Source organism: Myxine glutinosa, chromosome 7 (genome assembly GCF_964187855.1).
Source record: "Myxine glutinosa chromosome 7, kmMyxGlut1.1, whole genome shotgun sequence".
Taxonomy (NCBI): Eukaryota; Metazoa; Chordata; class Myxini; order Myxiniformes; family Myxinidae; genus Myxine; species Myxine glutinosa.
In genome coordinates this window covers 52,192,665-52,204,752 of record NC_136267.1, presented here as the reverse complement: position 1 = coordinate 52,204,752, position 12,088 = coordinate 52,192,665, and the positions used below count along the sequence as shown (strand labels likewise).

General features: G+C 40.3%; 1 protein-coding gene across 1 annotated transcript in view; it reads left to right on the top strand.

Moving 5' to 3' along the window:
- The window catches only part of LOC137431228 (semaphorin-4D), a 113,322-nt gene that overhangs the window by 35,293 nt on the left and 65,941 nt on the right, over positions 1 to 12,088 (top strand). The window contains exons 5-7 of the mRNA XM_078781701.1: positions 2,171 to 2,230; positions 10,547 to 10,642; positions 11,111 to 11,201. Of these exons, the coding sequence (XP_078637827.1) occupies positions 2,171 to 2,230; positions 10,547 to 10,642; positions 11,111 to 11,201 (247 nt within the window). The remainder of the gene's footprint in view (positions 1 to 2,170; positions 2,231 to 10,546; positions 10,643 to 11,110; positions 11,202 to 12,088) is intronic.

The following is a 12,088-nucleotide window of genomic DNA, read 5'->3' as shown; positions in this document are numbered from 1 at the left end:
AACTAACAACTCTTGCATTGCAATTGTTTCAGGTGTTTAATCAATACAGCAAAATGTCCGAAGACCAAAGTACAGAGGCTCAACCTGAACATGCTGTGAACAAAACAAAAACGTATTTGCATTTTACATGTCGGAACTCACTAAAAAAAGACGTTCAGTGATGAAACACGGCAGCAAACTAAGAAAGCTGCAAACAGTAGGTCAATGAGAACAAAGGTGTCAAAGGGCCCTTCTAAATATACTACAAACATTTATGGACAGCTACTAGATTATACAGCAGTTGTTATAAAAATTTCACAATCATTCCAAAAAAAAGAGTGGGCCTGACAAGAAGTCCAAACACTAAGTGTTTTTTTTTTTTACCCTCACAACTTGAAAGTTCGACAATAAAACTTCTCCATTTTGAATTTTCCAAGAACAGTATATTTTGCAACTGTGGCCAGGAAAGGGCTTACCACGAAATTGTTTTTTGCCAGAGATTGTGAAATAAGTGATGAACGAGATCAAGATAAAATGGGCAGCATGGGTTTCATCTGATACAGTTAGGATTATAAAATTTGAGAAAGTAGATTATGTAGCAAAACCAGTTTTGTCTTTGAGAGAATCCATTATGGTAAATCACCCAACACGACAGATGACAGAGTGAGTCGCTATGTGAAATCTGCTGCTGAAGATGGTATATATGCAACAAGAAGAGGATGAATCAAGCCAGCAAAACATTTGTGCTTAGGATTAGGACTCAAAGGCATAACTGGCAGTAGAAAGTCATCGACACATTCAATCATTTTGTACAGCATATTGAGTAAAAGAATGGCAGAGTGATAGTTATGTGAAAATGCTGCAGAAGAAGGGGCTTTTCATGTGGTTGGAGCAAGAATGCTACTGTTTCGAAGTAAAAGAGGCATCTGTGGAGAGGCATGCCATTCCTGATCTTGCGCGTCAACATGAAGAGACTGACATGCACATTGTCTGGCATATTACAAATGATTGTGAGTCACAAGGAACGTAATCACAGAAGACATTAGACATGGTTGTGAATCACAAGAGAATTCAAATACTCACATTATTATTGGATCATCTGACACTGTCGTTAAAGTCCAGTAAATAATTTAAATTGATCACATGAAATAAGTGATTAACTTAAACGTTTCCCATCACCGGAGATGGGTATTTTTGCTTGCTTTTCCTGTCACTGGGGATGGGTACTTTTTATTGTCTATACTATAAAGTGAAATTGTATACGGTATTTATCAATGCTTCAAATGCTTTAAAAAACGACTGAACCAAATCCAACCAAATTTTGCACGTTACCTAAGGAGTACCCCAATTTATTGTTTCTGTCTGGGTAGCATATCTGGTGGAGGGGGTTCAGACCCCAATTATCTCTCAAGACATGTGTATCATATAGCACCACCCGGTGGTATCCAGTATTACAAATCATCTGCTTGTACAGTATAAAGTAAATTTAAACAACTTCATAATATGCATCAAGGTGATTTTCTGAGTGAAAATCATTTCAAATTTTCAAAATATTTAATTTCATTCATTTTAAGCAGAGGATCGAACCAAAGCATCCAACACTGAGCTTTACAGCGAAGCGGAAGTTATTTTTGCTCGTGCCTTGTATATGCAGCAAGGATGCTTGACGAAGGTGATTGTTGGCTGACTTCTAAGCGGATGGAAATAGGGTTAAATTATATGGAATAGGGCAAATTATAGGATGAATAGAGCAGAAGTATAAAATGCCGTCTTTTGATTAAGGCCGCAACCGAAGCGACGGGTACTTTTGCTCATGATATTATAATTACTCATGTGTGAAAAATAGGAATATAATATGTGACATTTTGATTTATTTGATGTTGATACATGTTCATTAGGTGTTTGCTACCGTTCAGGGTCTGCTGGTTGTTAACAAAAACAGAAAGCGGTCGCGAACTTTGACCTCCGTGCTGTGGGACTTCCACCAGGATGGTCCCGATAAGAAATCACTTTTTGTAAACTCCACTGATAGTTCTGTCAGAAGATATCACCAAACCTAATGGTCTCACACAGGAGATGAAAACCCCCTTTGGCTCTTGGACAAATTCTGTGAAGAAGACAACTTTAGCTGCATGCAATTGATCAGGAAAATAAAGCTGTTGTTTGTTTTTGCTTTGTTTTAATCTTACAGGCAGCATTTGAAGCGACTGAGTTGGCGAAGGACGACTGCCAAAATAAAATGAAGACAAAGGTATGTTGTATTCTGGTCTTCCACTACACCTTTCCGAACCACAAAATGCTACACAAAGACATTGCAATGCTGCATGTTTGTTTTGAAAATGAAAATACAAAGTATTCATCAGAATAAAGGCACCTTTCCATTTGTAGCCCTCTACACCTGAAAACACTTCACTATATACTTGCTCGTCATATGGAAAGTTTAGTGGGTAAATGAGCCGACCCACTTCTGCTTCCACATCTGTAAAACTCTTTTGGTAGACCGAGTTAGAACTTCTTTTCTGTGTATGTGAAGCTGTGAAGGATCTGGTGAGGGAGAAACTTGATGACGCACTTCTTTCTCGTATTTTAATTTATATTACCCTTGTATTGTAATTGTTATGGCCTTTTGTCGGATGATGCACAATACCTGGGAATTGCTTCATTACACCTGGGAATCAAGCCCACACCTATTCTTATGCAAGCAATAAGCATGGCCTTGATTTTCCCAGATAGGGTGAAACATTAGCCAAGCTTCCTGATTACAAATGGCTCTGTTTACTTTGTAGTGAGTGGGGATCTGGATGCTGGCCAATTGGTAGATTGCTTTCAGAGGATTTTAATCGATTGATTTCACAAGGAAAGATAACAAGTGGTATGGTCCTTGACTTCAGAATGTGGTTTCGGTGCGGGCAGCACCTCGTACACTATAAGTAATCATGCACCCAGGTGTTTGGGTGCCACATGTGAATGGCTATTATTCAATTAAACAAAGGCAACCATTATACCTGAAAGCATAGTTCAGTTTTGTTGTGAAGAGTACATGTTAATTGAGCATAAGCCATAAGGTGAAGGATACCAGATTAATTGAAGAACATTCTGCCAATTTTCCAAATGTGATATACAGTACATGTATGAACACAGACAGCCCGTACGTATTAATCAGGAGTGACATTACATTATGGCTCACACTGCCTCAAAGTAATGCTGAAGATTTTATTTTTCACTTTTTTATTTGGTGATTATTATCAATGTCATGGACATGTGTAACCATTTCCGTTTTGAAGGTATAAAGGTAGTTCTATCTCCGATGCTCTGCCGCAAGGCTGGTCAGAGCTGCTAAAGTGGTCTCATGACAAGATTACATTGCATGGTTTGTCTTTGACATCCCAACTGGTATCAAGGCAGGAATTTGGGATTTCTGGAGGCTGCCAGAGAAACCTTGCCTTCTCTTCACAAAAGACACAGTGGTATCGTTAACATCCTAACTGGCAGCTCATACTATCAGACATGCCCCCAGCTTATTGTCTTTCCAAGGGCTGGCATGCATGTTGATGTTGAACAGCATATCGTTGAACTGAGAATATTAGGGTAGGTAAGCTTTTTTTGAGCTTTTGAGTTATTAACCATCCTCAGGTCTTTCGTTCGTGGGTTCGGCGAATAAAAAGCGCTTATTGAAAGTTGGCAGCATAATCCCTTTGAGTTCAGTGCGTCTTATGGAGTTGAAAAGGAATCGAATTAATGAATTTGGAGGAGGAATCCAGGGGGAGGAGGCTGTTTCACAGCACCACTTGGTTGTCTGCGACATAAGGGAGAAAGGTGCGAGGAGAGCTCGGCGGGTGAAGTACCAACCGAGAATGAACGTGTGGAGGTTGAAAGAGGTGACAGTAAGGGAGGCATTAAAAGAGAGGCTGAGTAGGGTCGAGGATGATGTGGTTGAGCTTGAAAGTGGTTGAGCTTGAAAGTGGTTGGATGTCAATGAAAGATAGTATGTTGGGAGCCGTTGGTGAGGTATGTGGATGGACAAAAGGACCACTGAGGCACTCGTAAACATGGTGGTGGGATGATGAAGTTGGAAAGAGGATTGACGAGAAGAGGAAGAAGTTCAAGGAGTCGCAGAAGGTGAAGGGTACGGGAGCAGAGAAAGCAGAGCATGAAAGGTATAAGGCAGCCAAGAAGGCTGCAAAGAAAGAGGTAGCAAAGGCGCAGGAGGCATGTAGGAAAATGTTCGGAGAACGCTTGGATTCGGAAGAGGGTCAGAGAGATGTATTCAGGATTGCAAAGCAGATAGCGAAAGAGAGGTGTGATGTGATGGGGGTGACTTGCTTGAAGGATGAAGTGGAACAAATCGTTGCAGACCCAGATGGAAATAAAGGAAGATGGAAAAGATATTATATAGAAATGCTGTTGAATACAGAGGATGAATGGGATGGCAACATAGAGACTAACCCAGTTTTAGGCCCGGCAGAGAAGATAACTGAGAAGGAAGTTGAGGAAGCGATAAAAGCAATGAAGGGTAGAAAAGCGGGAGGGCCGACGGGAGTTGTGGGAGATATGTTGAAGGCAGCAGGAAGTTGGGGTGTAAAGAGAATGACAGAGATCTGTAATCTGGTGGTGAAAGAAGGCCGCATTACAGTGCATTGGGAACTGAGTACCCTCGTCCCTCTATACAAGGGGAAAGGTGACCCTCTGGAGTGTGGCTCGTACCGAGCGATAAAGTTATTGGAGCATGGAATGAAGGTATTGGAAAGGGTGTTGGAGAGGTGGATAAGGAAGAAGGTGAAGATCAACGAAATGCAGTTATGATTTATGCCAGGAAGAGGAACGACAGACATGCTCTTTATTGTGAGGCAGTTGCAGGAGAAGTGCATGGAGAAGAGGAAGAAGTTGTTTCTTGGGTTTGTTGATCTGGAGAAAGCATTCGATAGGGTTCCACGCAAAGTATTGACATGGGCATTGAGGAAGTTAGGAGTGGAGGAATGGTTGATCAGGGTATTGATGGCAATGTACAAAAGAGCGCGCACAGCTGTAAGGACGAAGGACGGGAACAGTGGTGAGTTTGAGGTGAAAGTGGGAGTGTATCAGGAGTTGGTACTAAGTCCACTACTATTAGTAGCTGTGATGGAGGTGCTGGCTCAGAACGTAAAGGAGGGTTTACCGTGGGAGTTGTTGTATGCAGATGATCTGGTGTTGATTGCGGAAAGTATGGATGGACTGAAGGAAAAGATGAACAAGTGGAAGGAATGTATGGAGACAAAAGGTCTGATCGTGAATATTGGAAAGACGAAGGTGATGGCAAGTGGTAAAGCATGTGGTGAGGTGGAAAGAACTGGGAAGTGGCCATGTGCTGTGTGCAGGAAGGGTGTCAGAGTGAACTCCATTCAATGTACAATGTGCGCTGAGTGGGTTCATCAAAAATGTAGTGGTCTGAGAGGGTCATTAACCAGTGTGGCAGCTACATTCAAATGTAAGGTGTGCACAGAGGGAGCTGCAGATGGAGGAAATGTTGAGTTGGATCTTGGACACGGCGTGAAGCTGGAAGGTGTGAAAACATTTTGCTACCTCGGAGACATGCTGAATGGAGAAGGTGGATCAGACTCGGCAACGGTTGCTCGAGTGAGATGTGCATGGAAGAAGTTTCGGGAACTGAGTGGCGTACTGATGAGGAGGGGAGTGTCGTTGAAGCTGAAGGGAAAGGTGTATGCTGCATGTGTGAGAAGTGTTATGATTTTTGGGAGCGAGACATGGCTAATGAACGTAGAGCAGCAACGAAGGCTGGAAAGGGTGGAAATGTGAATGGTTCGGTGGATGTGCGGAGTATCATTGAGAGAGAAGAAGACAAATGATGAATTGCGAAAGATGATGGGAATAGAGCCTGTGATTGATGCTGTGAAGAGGAACAGGTTGAGATGGTTTGGTCATGTGTTGAGGAAGGATGAAAGTGACTAGTTGAGGAGAGTGATGGAAATGAATGTAGAAGGAAGTTGAGGTCGGGGAAGACCGAGAAAGACTTGGCTAAAGATGGTGGAAGAAGAAATGCGGGCAAGGGGGTTAACAAGGAGAGATGCAGAAAATAGGGCAAAATGGAGAAGATTGTCATGGGGACCGCAAGGCTAACCCCCGCTCTAGCAGGGAAAATGGCCTTAAAATGCATGTTGTTGTTGTTGTTGTCGTAAGCTTTTTTGAGGTTGTTTTTCCCCACATATAAACTTATCAAGTTTTTTTTTTTCTTTTTCTGTTGCTACACCTGTTCCTCGTGTCTCCTCCAAGTGGAGGCCTGAGTGCCCCAAGGAGGTCAAATGAATGCAGTCGTATTCGTCATAAACATAAATGACCTCTGCACTACTCTGGAAAAGTCTCTTTCATTTTGCAGATTACTCTATACTAGGGAGGTACCCGTGCTTCGCAAGGGTGGGAGGCCAGAAGCAAACAGACAATGCAGAAATGGCGAATGCTAATGCATGAAACCAATAAATTCCACATTCCTGTCGCACCTTCAGTCACACGTCAAACATGGACAGCAAGTTTCTGAAGGACTTCCATGAAAAACTTACCCGTTCGCAAACAAACGGGTACGTTTGTTCCATACCCAGTCAATGGCGAATCTGCATATGGCGATCTGCAAATTTCACGTTTATAAAGTAGAAACCATCATGGCATTTCGTCATTCACTTGAACTCGATATCTCTTTTTTCATTCCAAACAACATAACTCCAATCACAAATTAAATAACATTAATATAAAAAATAAACTTTTAACAACATTTGTGACATAAACAAATATTTAAATCCTGATGCGAAGTTCTGCTCGGTTGGGTGAATACAATTACGAATTCAAAATCGTAATTGTATTCACTCAATTCCAATCATCAATTGATACTTTAACAAAATACTGTTTTAAATGACGGTTGTATTGGGATATTATCAAACCCGCTCATTGCCGTAATCTGTCCACTTCCGCATTCGCGGCAGGTTCATAATTCTCATCAAAATCTAAACAGTATTTGTAGAATTTCAATAAAAGCCACATCACTGTTCATATCGGTAAATATTATTCCATCGTGTTTGGAAAAACTGGAAAATTGGAAAAATTGGAAAATTTGAAAAACTATAGCCTATTTTACTCCAGGGGGTCCTAGGATTACCCACCCAAAATATCGTTGCGATCGGTTCAGCCGTTTTTGCGGTACCTTTGAATGGACGGACAGACAGACGGACATTTGGTGAATTATAGTAAGATTATATCTTACAGTACCTCAATCCCACTGATTGACTGAAGACTGCAGCTTAGTCACGTTCTGCTGATGTGGAATTAAGTATATGGTAAATTAAATCCTGGTGAATATCAGTCTAACCATATTGCTCCAGAGAGATTGTGAAACAAACCTGTCTATTTCCACAATCACTTGAAAAGGTTCAATCTCTTGTATTTCTGTGTCTTATCCTCGGTTATAAAGCCTCTACTATGCTGACCACATACCAAAGCTGCCCTCAAAAGCAGCTGCAGCTGTGCATCCTCTGTTATTCCAAGTCATTCTTTGAAAAATCAGAACTATTCACAGCCTACAAGGCCTTTGTTAAAGCCTCAATGGAATCCTGCTGCCCCCATGGACTGATGCCCGAGCATCACATCTGTCAAACCTTGGAATTCCGTTGAATCTGAAGCTCTCAACATTATTGGCATGCTCACGATGAGTCCAAAGCAAAAGGCTGGTTTCTCTCACATCACAGACAACTCGGTGGCCTCTCTCTTTTTTTTCACCAATTCACCTCTGATCTAACTCACTTTTCTCTCTCTCTCTCTCTCTCTCTCTCTCTCTCTCTCTCTCTCTCTCTCTCTCTCTCTCTCTCTCTGTCTCTGTCTCTGTCTCTGTCTCTCTCTGTCTCTCTCTGTCTCTCTCTGTCTCTCTCTCTCTCTCTCCCCTCTAATCCTCCCAAGCTCCTCCAGGGTTCACATGTTCTTCGAGAAACTCTTGGTTACCCTCGCCAGAGGGTATTGCATTTGGGCCCGTTTATTAGTTTGTTTGTCTGTCTGCCACACATAATGTGCTAATGTCGGCCACAAATGCCACACTGGTGGTAGCCAGCATTATATTTTTCAAACCAAGTTCCTCAAGAAAGTATGTACAATTAGAATACGAGTATGTCTATAAAGTACGTACTAATAGAATGTGAATATGTCTATACAGGATGCACAATTAGGAACGTGTTATTTTCAATAAAGTATGTACAATTGGAACGTGAGTACGTTTATAGAGTACGTTCAGTCGGAATGTGAGTACGTCTATAAAATACATACGATTGGAATGTGATTCTATACAATAAAACCGAAAAGTTCTGTCTGCTGCATGAACGTAAACCTACGACGTCAATGCATCATAACCACACCAGCACACAAAACCAGTCCTGGTGAGGGTCCGCAATCTCTGATTGTTCTTTGTAGTTGAAATATTGGCTTAGTGCCCATCAGCACTCTTTTGTTACATTTTTTCCTCCTATTTATTGAATTGCAGACCTTCAGAGACAATTCAGTAAAATTGGATCTGGATCTTCTTTTTTTATCATTGACATCTTTATTTTGCTCCTACTTAACTACAATGTGCCCACCCCTGTGCTCGTTTTGTCATTAAGCCATGCAGTAAGCGAAAACGTGGTTAAGCAATTGATTCATTCTGACTGTCGATCTACATATGTCTGTCTATGATCGAGGAACTACTTAATTTCAATTTAATTTTATATTTTGAATCGGAACAAGAACCTGCAGTTTAGTAGTACTTTGACTCTGATTTTGGCAAATTTTACGGAATGTCATCCCGATCGCACATGCGCACAGAGGAGTGAGGCAATTTATTTACTCTGTCTGCCTGTCTGGCAGTCAAACAAGATTGAAAATCATTCCAAACAGGAAACATACTGTTTTTAGGGATGTCATAAAATATACAAATAACAGGCATGAATAACTAACTAATTTAGCGTGTTTAATAAAGTAATGTTAAAGAACGTGCATCAATGGCAGTAAACTTCCAAAAAAAGTATTTTGTTTTTTTTTACTACCTTCAAAAGTTTTATTTTATTTCAATTCAATTTTATATTTGAATACTGTAGAACAAAAATCGCCTTCTTGTGGCTTCCAAAAACCTCCCGTTTAACAGTACTTGGGCAAAATATTACGCCATCTCGACCAATCAAATTTGCCTCAGTGTTGGGGACTATCGAGATTCAGAAAAAAATTGCGCTAAATTGAAATACAAATTGTGCAAAGCAAGAGTTGAAAAGACCTTTTCCTTGTCCCTTTTCTCAAGACTGTGCAGGGTCAGGTCTTCCATGAACTCTCTAGCCTTTATTTGAAATAATTTGTAGAATATTGCAGAGTTGGTCAAATGTAACTCGTTCTTCCACTTGAGAAAAAAAAGAAAGAAAACAAGTACAGATACATTCAAAGTACACCACCCCCATGCCAAATTAAAAAATAACATCCTCCAGCACGTGGCATTGCTCGGGGACCTTCAGCATGGAGACAGTATTGAGAGGGATAGGTGTACAATAATTGATTGATTAATTGCGTAATTCAAATTAATAACAAATAATCATAAAATAATTAATTTATTCATCAATTGGCTAATAGTATACCCAAACCACCAGTGTTTCATCCGTAACTTTTTGAAAAAAAAAAAATTATTCGAAAAGATTAAATAATTTATTTATTTATCAATAAATAATTGATCTATTAATTGATTAATCAATAAATCAAAACGATCATTTACAGTCAAATCACTTAGTTATTGTCGTGTCCAAATATCAGCTTCCTCACTCAAAAGGTGCCTGAGATATTGCCCAGATGAAAAAGAAAATAATTAAGTACTTAATAAATCTATAATAATTAAGTAATTAATCAATTAATTGATTAATCAAAAAATGAAAAATATGGTTTTTGCCAAAGCACGTGCTCGCTATTGTGCCCAAATTTCAGCTTCATAGTTCAAAGGATGGCTGAGATATCACCCGGACAAACAAGAAAACAAATAAACAAACAGAGTGAAAACCGAGTACTCCCTTTCAGTGCGCGTCATCGCCGGGCCCCCTTCGGTGCCCGGCAATAACGTCATGCAGCGCCTGGAGATTGAATAGGAAAGGAGCGATGTACATCAGCTCTTATTCTGTATTACATCCTTTGCACACGTGGCAGAAACCTGAGTTATGAACGTGCTTCTGTTATTAAAAAGATTACTTTACAATAACACCTCCGCATTCAGGCCTCGAGTGAGAATATGTTGCTTACACACTGCCTAGGTTTTTCCCGGGAGTGATCGATTAATATGTTTTGTGAAGATTGTATGTCGAGGTAGTTGTGATTTTTTGGCAACAACACAAATTTAACCATTATGGTATTTAATTGAATTTCCCCAGGCAACACCGGGTACTTCAGCTAGTTTTATTTTAATTTCAACATTTTTGCAATTCCCTTTGGAGAGTTTGTGTGATTCATGTTATCCTGTGGTTACTGGAAAGATAATTAACCTGTAAAATCACTTTAGCATTCGCTGAAAACTGACATTTTCATTGTTGTGTAGGAGCAGTGCCACAACTACGTCCTCTCACTGCATATTAACGGCTCTCAACTCTATGCCTGTGGCACGTATGCCTTTGATCCAAAGTGCGCCCACTTTGTAAGTGAAATGATTTCCCTATCTTACATTTCTAAGCACAACTCATTTCAGTTGGCATTAAAATTGATGTTGAGATTACACTGGTTTAGAGATGATGATGATGATGTAATTGGGTTGAGATAAAAGTAGTGGGAGATGATTTAAGCTGACCGTGCAGTTTATGTTTAGATGACAATGATGTGAAGATTATATTGAAATCAGGAGATGTAATTGAGATTAAATGATGAAGTAATATGACACATGTGGCTATGGTGTCGGGATGACAGTGGTGGAAACCAGAACGTAGTGTTGAGTTGATCGTATTTATGAGATTATGTTTGATGTTGCTACTCAGTAGATATTGTGATGAGAGGTAGGTTGAGGAAAATATGTTAATATCAGAAAATAGTCCAGATATGTTGTTAACAAAAGGATATTATGGATATAATCTTGAGGTGACTCTTTTGCTTTGGCAACATGTGCTTTTAGGATCTTGAAGGATTAAAGTTGAATTCCATTGACTCTGGTCAAGCAAAGTGTCCCTTTGACCCTGAACAGAGATTTACTTCAGTCTTGTCAGGTACACCTTTTGATATCCCCCCCCCCCCACCCCCACCCCCATTCCGGAACAGTTAGGCTATTGTAATTGATCCGTGTGTCAGAGAGTGTGTGGTTCCGGATCGATGCATATTTATTATAGTATAGACTATAGATCGTGCATTAGTCTCACCAATTCCTGAGGGGATGGGAGGTGTGTGTGTCTGTGTGTTAATGTAGTAGTTCTTTCTTTCCTTTTTTGATTTCTATTGCATGTCGGCACATCCTCTGTAAGTTTTGATGCTCTTGGAAATAATATTTTCCTTATTAGAGCGATGAGAGCACAGACAGGTATTCATTTAAAGGGAGCTTAATACTGTATGTTATTTTGATATTAATGGATGATGCTGCCCAAAAGGTGTACGGTACTTTGTTGAATAGTATTATGGAATATCGTGTAGATATTTACGACTCATATATCGGAAGGGTAAAATTGGGAAAAATTTAATTGAGAAAAGGTAGAGAAAGAGAGGAGGTCCTCGGAGAAGAGAGGAGGTTTGGGGGTTGTAGGAAGAATGGGAAAAAGTTTTGGAAGAGATGGGAATATAGCAAGTGGCCTCAAGATACTCAGACGAAAGCAAATGGCTGTTTGGAAAGTTAGAGGAGGTAAGCATTCGCACTATATTTGCATACGTAATAAGTAGATGGCTCGAAACGGAGGTGATTTTAGTTTCAGCTATATGCACTGACATGCGTAATGAAGCCAAATAATGTCACAACTCTGGAAGAGATTTTGACTGAGTATTGAAAGCTGAGCCTGAATATCCCTGGTAATATGCCTCTCTGCACCGCCATGGGAATCAACCCCAAACCGATTTTCTAGCAGTGCGTATAGTCTACTCGCAGAAGTACCCGGCATTGCCGGGCGGG